At 38.4% G+C, this 16,628-nt stretch overlaps 2 protein-coding genes across 2 annotated transcripts; both read left to right on the top strand.

Annotated features, from left to right (window-relative positions):
- The first annotated feature begins 4,295 nt into the window (after positions 1-4,295).
- LOC144654842 (uncharacterized) lies at positions 4,296-6,614 on the top strand. The gene has a single exon (XM_078515062.1). The coding sequence runs from the start codon at positions 4,528-4,530 to the stop codon at positions 5,272-5,274; it is 747 nt and encodes a 248-aa protein (XP_078371188.1). The 5' UTR covers positions 4,296-4,527; the 3' UTR covers positions 5,275-6,614.
- A 2,092-nt stretch (positions 6,615-8,706) lies between these two features.
- On the top strand, positions 8,707-10,174 carry LOC144653640 (uncharacterized). Its single transcript, XM_078513689.1, has 2 exons — positions 8,707-9,508; positions 9,678-10,174. The coding sequence occupies exon 1, from the start codon at positions 8,920-8,922 to the stop codon at positions 9,487-9,489; it is 570 nt and encodes a 189-aa protein (XP_078369815.1). The 5' UTR covers positions 8,707-8,919; the 3' UTR covers positions 9,490-9,508; positions 9,678-10,174.
- Positions 10,175-16,628: the final 6,454 nt, after the last annotated feature.

Genomic DNA, 16,628 nt, shown 5'->3' on the forward strand with positions numbered 1-16,628 from the left:
TTAAGAAAAAGGAATGACATCTAAACAAAGCGATGTTTGCTTTTGGCAGGTAAAATGGCAAATTAGCTGTTGCACATTCTGTCCCACTTTGTTTTTCTACCATACACCGAATAAAATTAGTGAATACTGCAAAAACACAGGCAAACCTATCCGACATTAATGTTCCGGTTCGACCGGTTATCCACAATTAAAGGATTATTTCTCAAGGAGACAACAAAAAACAGGATTTAGAGCCTTTTTCGAACTCGCCATAAATAGCAGACAATATTACTTGCAATTGTGTTGGTGAATTATTTTTAGCAAACGTCGATTTCAACAAAAAAAATTAATTGGTCAATTTCGCCCACAAAATGAACATTCGCTTTGGAAGAGCTTTAATTAACTCTACGTCAATTGCAAAACTGTTTGTTTACTTGAAGGATTTAATAACAAAACTTCACAAGCTGTTTTCCCATTTTGTGTCACTGAGTTTATTTAGCTACGGCTGTTGAACAGCGTTCGGCCTTGATGTAGTATGATTAAAGGCGACATGTGAAGGCGATTTCTTTTTCCGTTTTTACCGACTTAGCCTTTCAGTTCTTTGAAGAAAGTGGAATAGACAGCGTAAAGTCCTTTAACATTAATTCGATGCCAATACGTGGCAGTTTTATATAGAACGCTAATCCTTTCTAAATTTGCAATTGCTTTGCATGAAGGAAGCGTTAAAACTTGGAAATGCAAATAAGGCGCTAAGAACAAACGTTTTCAGCCAAGGTTATTGAAATTTGCGACGGAATCGAATCGGAGAGAAAACTTCGAAGAAACAAAATAGCGTACTTCATCGCTGCCAGGAAACCATTCAAGTGCTTGACTGACGTTGGACACTGTAAAAGGCCAACACAAAATCGAACAACAAACAAAACTTGCGTTGTACTGTTTCGTGGAGTAAAATTATTTCATAGGCCGGAATAACATGGACGCTAGTGGAAGTAAACCCAAAACAAAGATCCACAAGCCAGGATTGTCTAGAAACTTTGCAGCTAACAGTAACTATCAAGAAACCTTGAGAAATCGTGTTTTTGCAAGGAGGGATTCAACGCCTGAACTTGGATTAGATAGTTTATCGTTTCGTAATGAAAAGACAATTTCATCGACGGAAGTTCCATCGTACAACTTGTGGAAATCAAGACTTGATCGCAGGAGTTCTTTACCAAATTGCTTGGCCGTTGGACAAAGAAAAAATCCAACTTCTTCTGGGGGCTACGTCCCGTCTGTGTTTACGCGCGAATCGAAAGGGCTACGGAAATATTCTACGTCTCTTGGAAGTCAAATAAACGAGGCTGATGACCAGACGGCCGAGGCCGAAAAAACTGAGGATAATGGTGATGGAAGCAATGCAGTAGCGAACAGGATCGCAGTTTTGCCAAAAGAGGAAACTTGGCAACAGATTTTTAGCCGAGAAAGCTCTGCTATAAGCCAAGGTACAAGGTCGTATTGCGACTCTGTTTCTACCATAAGGTGCACAAGCACGGAAAGCCCTTTAACAAAACGCGGCGAAAGACGACAGGCTTACTATGCAAAAAATGACAGCATAAAACGCTGGCTTAGCGAAGTGGAATAAATAACTCTTATACATCGTAAAAAGTTTACATGCCTGAATTAAGAAGTGAAAATATCGCTGGAAATGAAAAGCCAATGTACAATGGACAAGGTGTTCGAGGGCCGAGCCTAGCCAGATATAATATGTACGTTGCAGCGAACGACTCTGTTGCAAAATCACTTGCTCGTAATTTTTAGCACGAGAGTTTCATTATTGAAGACCATGCGTAAAGAGACACCTAGCGGTCCAAATACGTGTAGACGCTTTGACTATAGCTTCCTCTTATTGCTTCAGGCCGGTTTGGCGTTTGACGAATTCAAATAACTTGTGCTGTACACATTGTACAATAATTTTTCATTCAGATCTGAAAAGAAGCGTGATATAATAAAACATGGACACTACATGTGTGTATGCCGTTGAGTTTTTTTTTTAACGATTTTCAGTATGAACGGGCCTTCGTATCTTTAAAACACGCGTACCGCGTCTACCGAAAAATTTTATGAAGAGTTTTCACGTTTTTCATAAAATGTCGACTACAATCGGCTCTTAAATCCATTGGATTTCTGTGTTGCTGGTGGCTGTGTTCAATTCCTGAAACTAACAATTATGTAAATGGCACGAGTGAGACGATCACGAAACTTTTAAACAGGAAAAAAATCTTAGAAAATCTGTTTTTAGAATGCATTTAAAAACACCATTATCTGAGTTTATTTAGGGTTAGGAGACAGGTTGACAAACTTTCGGTCAGACTGTATTTACATGTAATAAAACAACAAAGTTCGACTTCGCAGCTAAAGAATATGACAGCCATTTCAAGTGGATTTGGCAGTAGTTATACAAAGGGTAGTTTTGTACTGATTAAAGTTAAACTCAAAGACATTTCTTAGCTTCAGCTAGAAGCGGGATAAATTTATTTAATTTGTTAATTACAAGCAGTCACATGAAGTAAAACAAGTGTGCATCTTGGTTAACAGATAATTTGGCGTGAGATGATAACTGTTTACCGTTTTCTGAAAAAAAGAAACGGTTGAATGACTGTTAAAAAATGGGGAACGTTGATGTTTTTCCAAAAATCAGAAATGAAACCCTAAATGGTACAGAATATTCTGTCGGGCGTACCAACCGGAATGAAAGGACTATCTCAAAACATAGCGGCCACAATTTTCCGAGCGGATTTTCCTGGGAAAATTACCTGAATAGCGTTAGAGGAGTGTTATACTTAACAATTATTCCACGAGCGCGCGTTGGATATGAGATGGTAGATAGCCAACGAGGCGCGTAGCGCCAAGTTGGCTATAACGATGTCATATCCAACAAGCGCGAGTGGAATAATTGTTTTATTAAAAACACCCAAAGAATTGCAAGAATATTTGAGCTCCCTAGCTGTTTTCGTTGACGCGTATTGGCTACCATATTTGTGGTCAATGGTATATGAGCTCATAAACCAGTGGCGGATCCACTTTGAAGTGCCGCGGGGCCCGGGCCTCCCCTTATTTTTTGGAAATAACGCATTTTCTTTGAAGTGCCGGAATTTTCTTCGCAGAATTCAATATTCATAGTCAAGCGGCCCCCTTTAGCTGAAGGTCTGGATCCGCCCGAGTAAACCATTGCCTGTTAATCAAAACGCAGGAATTGCAATATACCATTGCTAGTTTTAAATAAAAACTGATATCGGAGCAACTTGAAGTCTCGCAACAGTCTCGTCCCCGTAGGCTGCCAGCATTTTGGTCAGCACCAAGAATCAAGACTTCTGGGCTCTGGGCTAGACTGAAAGCCGGCCAAAATAGCGGCCAAATCTGATTGGCTGTTGAAACTTGTTTTACGCGCATAATCAAACCGAAACCAGAAATTCCTGGTTCAAGCTCTTGAATCGCCAAGACCCGCTGCGTTTCCCGACCGCTGGACTCGCTGCAACAGATGGTGTCATGGGCAATCGTGAAAAAGCTCAAGGAAATCCGCAAGAGCTGGGTCATGATTGTTTTGGATTGGTTAATGCATATGGTATATGATATATGGTTCGGACCTAAAACACGCGGCTTTATTTGGCCAAAAGCGAGGGGTGCGCAACAAGAAAAACTGTTCACCTGCTTCCCACCGGTTTGCTCACCCATGAACATTACAAGCAATAATGCTTTGGAAACAACGTTTCTTTGTTTTTAAAAATGCGTTACAATGAACCCTTGCAAATGATTTTACACTTTTTAACCAGTTTACACTGAGGAATATAACTGTATTTTATTGTTACGAAGGCATATCCATAAAACTTTCAATCCTGATTACAATCATAGACATCTATTCTTTTTGGCTAAATACGTAAGTCCTTTTCGCCAAGTTAACGGTATTTTCATTGGCTATACTATTGATGTATTAACGGTTTAATTAAGATTGTTATCAATTTTTGTTCGCGATCACAGGGCATCCATTAATTTAGTTTTTTTTTTGTATTTGAAGACCTAATAGAATGATACAGAATCACTTAAAACGCTAACAGCAACACTTAACCTTTTTTGACGTAAATCGAGATTGCATATTTTGCAATTTTTCTGAGTAGCGCTTTCCAAACTTTACAACAATGCAGCCATCCATGAATGCATTATTACAATTGTTGGCGATAAGGACATCTGGGTTGACCTTGAAGCAAAATTAATTATACCCAGCTAAAATATAAAAGGTCAACTTAACGTGGGCCAGACATTTAAGATTACTTATGTAAAATAGTGGAGTGTTAGGACATTAGATTGATGCATTGTAGTACCCCTCGAACTTTAGCTCTTCTATGGTTTTTCTGTGTGTTTAATAGCCCGTTTCAAATTTAATATCATTTAAGGATTTTATTCACACTGAGTCAACACAGCGGTAGACAAATGTATCTGTAAGTAAAAGAAGTAAATTGGTGGTTTAATAGCCGGAGGCAAGAACAATAAAAGGGCCAACTTGTCCGTGACGAAATGAATTCATGTTTTTTGTTTTTAATATTGGCTGACTGCAAAACAGTGATGAACTCGAATACCTCACCATTTCAGCAAACTTCATGTTTGAACGAGACTAAGGAGCAAAATTATGAAGCGAGAGGCCCTGACTTAACGTTAACTGCTGGAGGATCTATAAGCAATGCGAAAACAACCCGTGGTCGCCGGCATTCGGCGTGCAGTTACCTTCCACGACATGCCATGACTCCAGCCATCTCGGAAGCCGTATCGCCCAGCGATACGCCAGTTACTCAGGAAATATCAAGCTCAGCTAATACGGGTTTTGTTGGATTGCATCGCCGAAGAAAAACCTCGCTGCCTTCCCAGATGGTCTTAAAACCAGACCAATTTCTCGAGGGTGGACGAGTTGAAGTAGCAAAACGTGAAGTGAACTTAGAGGCACGCATGCCAGTGTTCACGAAGGAACCTGGTACAGTAAAGAAGAGCTCTACTACACCATTAACGCAAACCGAAGCCAATGGATGGATGTTTGAAAATATTGGAGGTAATATGGGCGGGAATCAGAGACCTCGACAAAGACGAATAAGTTTGCCTGTTTTGAAGGTAGACAAAACAGATTCACCACCGGCTCTTCCCAGCTGTAACTCTGGATCAAGCGGTGAACTGAATAACAATTTATTAACTCCGTCTTCCATTCCACGTGTTCGTAGCGGCCCTCTTATAGGTAAGAAGGCCGAAGCACGTCAATGGAGTCAAAGCTTTTGATTGATGTGCCTAAAGCTTTTGGTTGATTGCCAGTGCCCCGGAGTGCCTTTTGATTAAAGTGCCTTTACAACTACAGGCCAGTGAGGTTCGTGTACATGAGAATACCATTAACTCAAACCCGCGTGGAAAACAAGGGAAAAAGACGACTGACAGTTTTGGAAAGCATAGGTTAAATGTAATTAGTTCGACTTGTGAATATGTAAATTGAATAGATTTTACAGCACATTGTGAGCGACAAGCTCAAGTTAAGTTAATGGACGAATTTTGAGTCATTTGGTTTCAAAGAAAACTGCGAGATGAAATTCGAAAGGAGGTGCACTGAACTATGGCATCAGAAAAATTTTTTTTAACAGTATTAGGCCGAGCTTAGAGGACTTAAAAAACTCCAGCAATGCGGTCGTTACTTATGTTATTAACCTCTCCAGTTGAATGCCCATTTTTATTCTTTTGCCAAAAATAACTTTAACAGCTGAACGCTGAGTAATTATGTCGTGCTCACCAATTAGAATATTGATCTTGTATTTAGTGCAGTCTTTAATAATTATGCAATCACAACCTTTGGTGAAAGGACAGTTTGCATTGTAGAAAATAAAATATATTTCGTATTCAAGAAAACCTCAAGATGGCGTAAAAAGCGGCTCTGATGGTGGATTTCCAGTGACGCGTAATTTAGAGACAATGTATGAACGACTTGCGTTAACGTTTACTCAAGTCGTTCATACATTGTCTCTAATTTTTTCACGCACGTAAAAAAATACGCGTCATTGGAAATCCACCATGAGATACAATAACAAACTGCAACGAAACAAGCATAGTAAACTCTGGAAGATAAAGATAGTAGAAAATTGTAAAAATTGTAAAATTTAGACTACATTGAATATTTGTGGGGTTCGAAATTCGCGAGGTGCTTCCTTGAACTTGCGCTGTTACAGGCCGGGAGTATATTTTTGAAAGTTGTCGAGACTCGGTCGGCGTAATGAGAAAGTCTCCGAATAATTTTAAGAAGCTGCATTATATGCTGATGTTTTATTAAGTCATTTTTATGATGTACAAAAACACCAAAGAGTATGTGATAGACCAAACAAAAACAGAGATTATTTTTAAAAAGACTGGGAAAGATTAAGAAAAATCATTGACAACAATCGTAATATAAAGCTCCATTGGGTTTAAATACAAATAGTATGTGACCTTGTTTACAAGTAGTTTACATCACATCAGGTATAAATGCTCGAACTAGCGGATAAAATAAGAAAAGTGCAATGATATTTTATATTTTTGTATATATCTGCATACTCTATCCTGCTATGTATTTAACCTTTTCTCTTCGTTAAATCGTTAAGGGATAACTTGATGTTTTTAAAATACATCAGTTCTTACTATATTAGCTGTAAATTTTCTAACGTAACTCTATTGTTCCGTTCATAATTATTTCCTGCCAATGAAATTAGAATTCTCTCGCGAACTTCAAAATGCCATTAAAATTTTCACGTTTGAAACTTTAAGTGGTAGTCTCACTTATTTTATCAGTTTAGCGATCGACAGAATTGACCTTTTTAATTTTTTTTTATTTTATTTTCTTGTGTCAGACAGTTACAATGACTACAGAATAACATACGGCCATGGGTTCGATTCCCGTCGGGGACTCAGATTTTTTCTTTGTCCCACGCTCGTGTCATGTAGAATAATTTCTTCACTATTTATCACCGAGCTTAAAATCTACCATCTTTATTATTTACTACAAATTTGATGATTTCGACATTGCTGATCCTAGCAGTATGCAGGACGCGTGTCACTTATCAACCTAGTAAATGGCCTAGCTCACAGCGAGTCTCACGTAGCTCAGTTGGTTAGAGCGCCCAACCGGTATCTGGGAGGCCATGGGTTCGATTCCCGTCGGGGACTCAGATTTTTTTCTTTGTCCCACGCTCGTGTCATGTAGAATAATTTCTTCACTACATCGCTTTATAATGGCCGTTTGTCGTAAGGGCTTGGTGATATAAATTCTCAGTATAAATCAGTTGATCTTTTGATCTCGTCTTCCGTCGCGTCCGTTGTTAACTGAACATTAGGCAAGTGTTTGATTGAATTTAGGCGGTGTAAACCAGTATACTGAAGCACATGCGGCGTTTTGTTTCCAAATTTGAAATCGGACTATATATAGTAACAACTGAAATAATTGTCTTATTATAAGTGACACTTTTGGAACTGAGGAGAGTGAAAAAATAATCAACTCTAAACGTTTTTGTGAAGGAGTTTCGATACTTCTAGCTACTTCATCAGTGATCAATCCATCCCTGCTTTTGCATTACTATTATTTTACTGTGTGTTTTGTTTGGGTTCTGGTTAAAGTTCATTAATGTTCCTGCAATATTTGCGGTTTTGGGGCTTGTTATGTTCCGGTCTGGTAAACTATCATCACCAGTTATTTATAGGCCAGACAATTTAATATGCATGTTACCTCGTGGACTCTTTGTTGATTTAATTGCCAGTTCGTTTCGTTTCGCCAAGTTTTGTCTGTATTCAACCAAATTTAACTTTAAGTAAAATAACAACACTTTGTAAATTGAAGCTAGTAGTCAAGATTAATCCCAAAAAGGCTAATAATAAAACTTATCACTTGTTAAAACAACCCCTTTCCTCCAGCTTTGCCGAACCTTGAGGAAAATTGGGTGTAGGCCTTATTCTTGCATGTCTGGTGTAAATAAACTATTTTGTTCATTACTGAGTAGGGTCCTTAACACTCGGATTAATATAAAAGAAAAGAAGCTCGAAGTAGAAAACTAGAATCATACAGCCATTTAAAGGCCCGGTCAAACCGACACCAAGTAGTCACAAGCTTTCAACCTGCGTCGACTTGCAAGTTATTTATACCTGCCATCACATAAATATATTCCATAAGATAACAGAGAAGTAAATCTTACAATAACAGTGGCGCAGTTAGCTTAACAATTTAGTGCTATTTGGTTTACTGGAAAAGGGGTCGAAATGGGGCACTGAACAACAGCACCCTTAAGGTATAACAGAAGGGCTTAGAAGAAAAATGGACCAACTTCAAAACTTCTAATAGCCCTTGTATCGATAAACAAAAAATACATTGTCAAAGCGTGTTTCAGGACCAGAGATTTATTCAAGCAAATTATAAACATTTCTCATCTTTTGGTAGGGACACATTTTTTACTAACCAACATAAGTAATTTCCAGTCATGGAGTTTGGGAAAGCGCAATTTGCTTCAACATTGGCCTCTAAACCTTACACATAATATAGTATAAAACAAAGCTAAACTAACTGCTTATTAGCATCGATATTAGCACGCGTCTCTCGAGTCGCTGCAAGCGGCGAAGCTTAATTGATCTTCACCCCCTACCGTTGTCAAAGTAACGGAAGACGGATCCCGCCAAGTCTTAATATAGAACCGTCTTTTGTTCTCTCGCATTTTTCTGGTGAGAGCTCACTTCAATTAATTTCTATTCTTTTCAAACACGCCTTAGCGATAAAGAAACACGAAAAACCCTTACAATAACCAGATGAACTGTCGCGGTAGTAAGGTGGTTCAACGTGGTTTATAGTGAGAGAAAAGGGTTTTTAACTTGCAAAAGGCAGTAAAAGCAAGCTTTTCGTTGTCCACAACGATTTTTGGATCAAATATGAGCACAACGGATTCTACAACGTGGAATTTCTCGAGTCATTCTAGGACGAGGACACATTCCGTAGACTATTCTCGACATCTATGTGGTAGTGCAAGACCAAAAGCATCAATGGACAAAAGGCCTTCCAAATCGTTCAGTGATACCGATGCCATCGGCCTTCTTAGTCAAACATCTCTCGGACGATATCATGACTTAAACGAAAAGAATACAAAGTTTGTCAAACAGCTGGCGAGCGTCGAAAGAGTGTCACAAAAACAAGTTTACAACATGGACCACTCATTTCACAGAAAATACGGCAACAAGAACGAAAAGCTATCGACACACGATCTGCCGCCAAAAATGGATCGCTGGGTGAACAGTCCGATCACTTCAGTTCTTAGCTATGATATGAACGTTGATGACGATGCGCGCTCGTTTTGCGATTCTGTTTCGTCAATCGCTTGTAGTAACTTTGCCAGTGCTGAAGTAGACAAAGAGAGAAAAAGCAAAGATATCTTCCCGGACAAGGTTGCAAGGTTTGATGCCATTGAAACGTGGCTACAACATTTATCGAAGCCAAGTTTTTAGATCGCTTTACATTCATAAAGTGTTGTTCACATCTGTGATCACAGACGTTGAACTTTTCCAACGCTGAAGTAGACAAGGAGAGGAAAGGCAAATATTACTTCCAGGACAAGGTTGCAAAGTTTGATGCCATTGAATCGTGGCTTCATCATTTATCCAAACCAAGTTTTCATACTGCTTTAAATTCATAGGTGTTTTTCAAATTTGTGATTACAGACGGTGGTGTACATCTCTAGCCAACTGGAACAAACTATTCCCGCAAAAAATCTTTACAACAACTTTATTTCTTAGCAGTAAGTTATCAGTTATAACACGGTTTGACCAAGGTTACTTAAAGTCTGTATTATGGTCTACTTTTCCACGTCCGTTTTTGACGATGACGAGTCATATCAACATGTAAAAATAACTGCAATGTAAACATCAATTTTTGTTTGTGGCTCTAGGGTCTATGTAAAAAAAAAAATCTATATCTCTTTTGTTCTAGTGACGAGATCGAAATTTCCAGAAGGTCAAGGTAAAGAATGATAGCCATAATCACGAGATGATATTTGTGATAATTATTACTAAGGAATTTAGCTGCATAGTTTTAACGAAAAAGGAAGAAAGTTTTGTTTCCAGAATGTTCTTCAGTATTTTGTGGTAACAATTCGATTACAATTCAAACAATTAAAATGAGCTGTTTATAGGAGATTTGGTCGAGTGCATTTAAATTCAACCTGCGGTTAAAAGAAAAACCATCATTACTTGCCTTATCACTACCTAAAGTTTTCGACAAAGTATTCTTATTATTTAGTAAGAGATCGGCTACTAGACCTCCTATGCTTTCTACTAATCATGATATTTCATTTTAATATCTAAAAATGAGAAATATTTAAAGCATATTGTAAAAATATATATTTATATATGCAGGCTTTAACTAGAGGCATGGTTCTGCAACTAAAATGTTAAGCAGAAGTTAAGGTACACAGTTTTTAAGGAAAGACAAAATCGTCTTTTCTTATAGAAGATAGATCTGATATAACCTTAATGGATCAGTTTTGTATTCTTTTGTTTGTGTAATTGTATGCAACTGCACGTCCATGTGCAAATATGTTAACTTGTTTTCAAAGGAAGTAAGGAGTTGTTTTCTATTTATGGTTTCTCAATATAACAAATGGCTGTTCTCATAGAACATAAAAGTCACAAACCGTCTCAAGTATCAGAGAGAGTTGTGTTCAGTTTTTTTTTTTGAGTCAGGGTTGATGTGTTACAAAGTGCTAAAAGTGTGAAAAGATAATTCACCACACGAGGTCATCATCCTCAGCACGTCCACTCGCTTCGGCAGGAAAGGAAGTTTGAACTGATGCCAGGTTGTTTCTTTGAATCGTCCAAGTAGAATATATGTATTGATTCTTGAGTCAGTGAGCCAATTAATTAAAGCCGAACCTTCCTTTACTTATTAGTCAACAACGGAAATACTCATTTAGCCTATGTGCAAAGTTATGTTCATAAGTTTGTCAGTCACGTTTAAGTGAGTGAATTGCTTATTACACAGGAACAAGCTTTCTTTGAAAATTTTGATTTGATTGAGTGAGCGAACAGCAAGATTTCCTTATGTGTTTTCTTTGCTACCGTGAACGCAGTTATAAAACGTTCCCCTGAACATGTTGAACAGGGGACTGCATAAAACATAGTTCTCAAATCAAAGCTAAAAAACTCGTTCTTCAGCCATTACAGTACTTCACCAAACACACATTCAGTCAGTTTTATTCCTTTGGTCTCAACCTCAATCGTTTATTTCACGCGGTGTATCGATCCGTTAGCTTGTTCATCACCTTAAACTACCTTAAGCAACAAGGAAGTTAAGAGTGTGTCCATAAGAGGACCAGGCAACATGTGATACAGCTCATATCACCGATTTCGCCCAAACTTAGCATAAATGCTGGGTATGGTGAGCTATTTACTGTGACAAAACATCAGCTTAAAACATTTTATTCCCTTCAAGTTATGGCACCTTTTGCAAAAATGGCCATTTTTCACTAATTTATGCATATTTAATTAGCTGACTTTGATTGACCAGTTCCACAAGAAAAAAAGACTTCTGAAAATAAAATTCACTGCATTATATTCTGTGTTAATTAGGCTTTAAGTACAAAAACTCACTTCAACCGTCTGATTTGATTTTTTCTCCTCAAACGGTCTTTTGGAAGGTACAAATTTCGTACTGTTGGAAATAGCCTTTAACTAGTGCCCAATATCTCCCACGAGCAACAACTTATATACATTATTCTTACATGGGTAATGAAATCCATCTCTAAACTTCACAAAAATGCCACAAAATGTCTGGGGACTTCAATATTTTATTAGTATTGAGGAACTAAACACACGTGACCTAACGATTTCTTGCTATTTCATCAAAATTCACCGAAACACAGAAGCCATTTATTTGCCTCACTTTGGCATAAAATCGGTACGAAATAGCTAATCAAGCATAAATCTATAGATAACAATCAAAATATTGGCGAAGAAAAGGCAGTTAAAACATTTTTCGTAGCGTTTTCAGAGCCGATATAATTCGGCAATGTTGTGATAGCAAATGTAAAAATAGCAGCGAAAGATTTTCTTCAAAAGCTCGCTCAATTTAACATTTAGGCACATCAAAGTTAAGAAACAAGAAAGTAATACTACATACATGCCACTTATCGACACACAGATGCTTTCTTTTGAAGGATTTGTTCTTCCTCGCTGCACTTCGATCCTTCGATTGATCTCAATTGACATGTACTGTTGCTTTGAGGCGCGATGAACTTAGCCAATACATCGTGGTTCATTCTTCGTGAAAGGTGTAAACAGGTTGTCAATAAAGTCATTCAAAGAGCTGTTCAAAGTTCACGGAAGGACACTTTTCTCAGCCAGTTTGCATGAAATAAATTTAACTGGAAAAGGTATATACTTCATGGTAGAAAGCCACGAGTGCACCCGAGCTATATACCTTATGTAATAGTAATTGTACTGTCGCTTTCTCGGTGTATTGATGGTAGTTATCGCTATTTTTTGTAATTGTTGGTAGTTGTTGGTAGTTGATGGTTATTACTGGCTGTTGTTGGTAGCTACTGGTAGTTGTTGGTTGTTACTAGTAGTTGCTGGTAGTTGTTGGCAGTTACTGGTAGTTACTAGTAGTTACTAGTAGTTGTTGGTTGTTACTAGTAGTTGTTGGTAGTTGCTGGTAGTTGTTGGTTGTTACTAGTAGTTGCTGGTAGTTGTTGGCAGTTACTGGTAGTTACTGGTAGTTACTAGTAGTTGTTGGTTGTTACTAGTAGTTGTTGGTAGTTGCTGGTAGTTGTTGGTTGTTACTAGTAGTTGCTGGTAGTTGCTGGTAGTTGTTGGATGTTACTAGTAGTTGTTGGTAGTTGCTGGTAGTTGTTAGTTGTTACTAGTAGTTGCTGGTAGTTGCTGGAAGTTGTTGGTTGTTACTAGTAGTTGCTGGTAGTTGCTAGTAGTTGTTTGTTGTTACTAGTAGTTGCTGGTAGTTGCTAGTAGTTGTTTGTAGTTACTAGTAGTTGCTGGTAGTTGCTGGTAGTTGTTGGTTGTTACTAGTAGTTGCTGGTAGTTGCTAGTAGTTGTTGGTTGTTACTAGTAGTTGCTGGTAGTTGCTAGTAGTTGCTGGTTGTTACTAGTAGTTGCTGGTAGTTGTTGGTTGTTACTAGTAGTTGTTGGTTGTTACTAGTAGTTGCTGGTTGTTACTAGTAGTTACTGGTAGTTGCTAGTAGTTGCTGGTTGTTATTAGTAGTTGCTGGTTGTTACTAGTAGTTTTTGGTTGTTACTAGTAGTTGCTGGTTGTTACTAGTAGTTACTGGTAGTTGCTAGTAGTTGTTGGTTGTTATTAGTAGTTACTGGTAGTTGCTGGTAGTTGTTGGTTGTTACTAGTAGTTGCTGGTAGTTGCTAGTAGTTGTTGGTTGTTGCTAGTAGTTGCTGGTAGTTGCTAGTAGTTTTGGTTGTTACTAGTAGTTGTTGGTTGTTACTAGTAGTTGCTGGTTGTTACTAGTAGTTACTGGTAGTTGCTAGTAGTTGCTGGTTGTTATTAGTAGTTACTGGTAGTTGCTGGTAGTTGTTGGTTGTTACTAGAAGTTGCTGGTAGTTGCTAGTAGTTGCTGGTAGTTGCTAGTAGTTGCTGGTAGTTGTTGGTTGTTACTAGTAGTTGCTGGTTGTTACTAGTAGTTACTGGTAAATGGTAGTAGTTGCTGGTTGTTATTAGTAGTTACTGGTAGTTGCTGGTAGTTGTTGGTTGTTACTAGTAGTTGCTGGTTGTTACTAGTAGTTGTTGGTTGTTACAAGTAGCTGCTGGTTGTTACTAGTAGTTACTTGTAGTTGCTAGTAGTTGCTGGTTGTTATTAGTAGTTACTGGTAGTTACTGGTAGTTGTTGGTTGTTACTAGTAGTTGCTGGTAGTTGCTAGTAGTTGTTGGTTGTTGCTAGTAGTTGCTGGTAGTTGCTAGTAGTTGTTGGTTGTTACTAGTAGTTGTTGGGTGTTACTAGTAGTTGCTGGTTATTACTAGTAGTTACTGGTAGTTGCTGGTAGTTGCTGGTAGTTGTTGGTTGTTACTAGTAGTTGCTGGTAGTTGCTAGTAGTTGCTGGTAGTTGCTAGTAGTTGCTGGTAGTTGTTGGTTGTTACTAGTAGTTGCTGGTTGTTAGTAGTTGTTACTGGTAGTTGCTAGTAGTTGCTGGTTGTTATTAGTAGTTACTGGTAGTTGCTGGTAGTTGTTGGTTGTTACGAGTAGTTGCTGGTAGTTGCTAGTAGTTGTGGTAGTTGCTAGTAGTTGTTGGTTGTTACTAGTAGTTGTTGGTTGTTACTAGTAGTTACTGGTAGTGGCTTGTAGTTGCTGGTTGTTATTAGTAGTTTTTGGTAGTTGCTGGTAGTTGTTGGTTGTTACTAGTAGTTGCTGGTAGTTGCTAGTAGTTGCTGGTAGTTGCTAGTAGTTGCTGGTAGTTGTTGGTTGTTACTAGTAGTTGCTGGTTGTTACTAGTAGTTACTGGTAGTTGCTAGTAGTTGCTGGTTGTTATTAGTAGTTACTGGTAGTTGCTGGTAGTTGTTGGTTGTTACTAGAAGTTGCTGGTAGTTGCTAGTAGTTGCTGGTAGTTGCTAGTAGTTGCTGGTAGTTGTTGGTTGTTACTAGTAGTTGCTGGTTGTTACTAGTAGTTACTGGTAATGGTAGTAGTTGCTGGTTGTTATTAGTAGTTACTGGTAGTTGCTGGTAGTTTTGGTTGTTACTAGTAGTTGCTGGTTGTTACTAGTAGTTGTTGGTTGTTACAAGTAGCTGCTGGTTGTTACTAGTAGTTACTTGTAGTTGCTAGTAGTTGCTGGTTGTTATTAGTAGTTACTGGTAGTTACTGGTAGTTGTTGGTTGTTACTAGTAGTTGCTGGTAGTTGCTAGTAGTTGTTGGTTGTTGCTAGTAGTTGCTGGTAGTTGCTAGTAGTTGTTGGTTGTTACTAGTAGTTGTTGGGTGTTACTAGTAGTTGCTGTTATTACTAGTAGTTACTGGTAGTTGCTGGTAGTTGCTGGTAGTTGTTGGTTGTTACTAGTAGTTGCTGGTAGTTGCTAGTAGTTGCTGGTAGTTGCTAGTAGTTGCTGGTAGTTGTTGGTTGTTACTAGTAGTTGCTGGTTGTTAGTAGTAGTTACTGGTAGTTGCTAGTAGTTGCTGGTTGTTATTAGTAGTTACTGGTAGTTGCTGGTAGTTGTTGGTTGTTACGAGTAGTTGCTGGTAGTTGCTAGTAGTTGCTGGTAGTTGCTAGTAGTTGTTGGTTGTTACTAGTAGTTGTTGGTTGTTACTAGTAGTTACTGGTAGTGGCTTGTAGTTGCTGGTTGTTATTAGTAGTTTTTGGTAGTTGCTGGTAGTTGTTGGTTGTTACTAGTAGTTGCTGGTAGTTGCTAGTAGTTGCTGGTAGTTGCTAGTAGTTGCTGGTAGTTGTTGGTTGTTACTAGTAGTTGCTGGTTGTTATTAGTAGTTACTGGTAGTTGCTAGTAGTTGCTGGTTGTTATTAGTAGTTACTGGTAGTTGCTGGTAGTTGTTGGTTGTTACTAGAAGTTGCTGGTAGTTGCTAGTAGTTGCTGGTAGTTGCTAGTAGTTGCTGGTAGTTGTTGGTTGTTACTAGTAGTTGCTGGTTGTTACTAGTAGTTACTGGTAAATGGTAGTAGTTGCTGGTTGTTATTAGTAGTTACTGGTAGTTGCTGGTAGTTGTTGGTTGTTACTAGTAGTTGCTGGTTGTTACTAGTAGTTGTTGGTTGTTACAAGTAGCTGCTGGTTGTTACTAGTAGTTACTTGTAGTTGCTAGTAGTTGCTGGTTGTTATTAGTAGTTACTGGTAGTTACTGGTAGTTGTTGGTTGTTACTAGTAGTTGCTGGTAGTTGCTAGTAGTTGTTGGTTGTTGCTAGTAGTTGCTGGTAGTTGCTAGTAGTTGTTGGTTGTTACTAGTAGTTGTTGGGTGTTACTAGTAGTTGCTGGTTATTACTAGTAGTTACTGGTAGTTGCTGGTAGTTGCTGGTAGTTGTTGGTTGTTACTAGTAGTTGCTGGTAGTTGCTAGTAGTTGCTGGTAGTTGCTAGTAGTTGCTGGTAGTTGTTGGTTGTTACTAGTAGTTGCTGGTTGTTAGTAGTAGTTACTGGTAGTTGCTAGTAGTTGCTGGTTGTTATTAGTAGTTACTGGTAGTTGCTGGTAGTTGTTGGTTGTTACGAGTAGTTGCTGGTAGTTGCTAGTAGTTGCTGGTAGTTGCTAGTAGTTGTTGGTTGTTACTAGTAGTTGTTGGTTGTTACTAGTAGTTACTGGTAGTTGCTAGTAGTTGCTGGTTGTTATTAGTAGTTACTGGTAGTTGCTGGTAGTTGTTGGTTGTTACTAGTAGTTGCTGGTAATTGCTAGTAGTTGTTGGTTGTTGCTGGTAGTTGCTAGTAGTTGTTGGTTGTTGCTAGTAGTTGCTGGTAGTTGCTAGTAGTTGTTGGTTGTTACTAGTAGTTGTTGGGTGTTACTAGTAGTTGCTGGTTATTACTAGTAGTTACTGGTAGTTGCTAGTAGTTGCTGGTTGTTATTTAGTAGTTACTGGTAGTTGCTGGTAGTTGTTGGTTGTTACTAGTAGTTGCTGGTAGTTGCTAGTAGTTGCTGGTAGTTGCTAG

This window comes from Oculina patagonica, chromosome 5 (genome assembly GCF_052425735.1).
Source record: "Oculina patagonica isolate OP01 chromosome 5, crgOcupat, whole genome shotgun sequence".
Classification (NCBI taxonomy): domain Eukaryota; kingdom Metazoa; phylum Cnidaria; class Anthozoa; order Scleractinia; family Oculinidae; genus Oculina; species Oculina patagonica.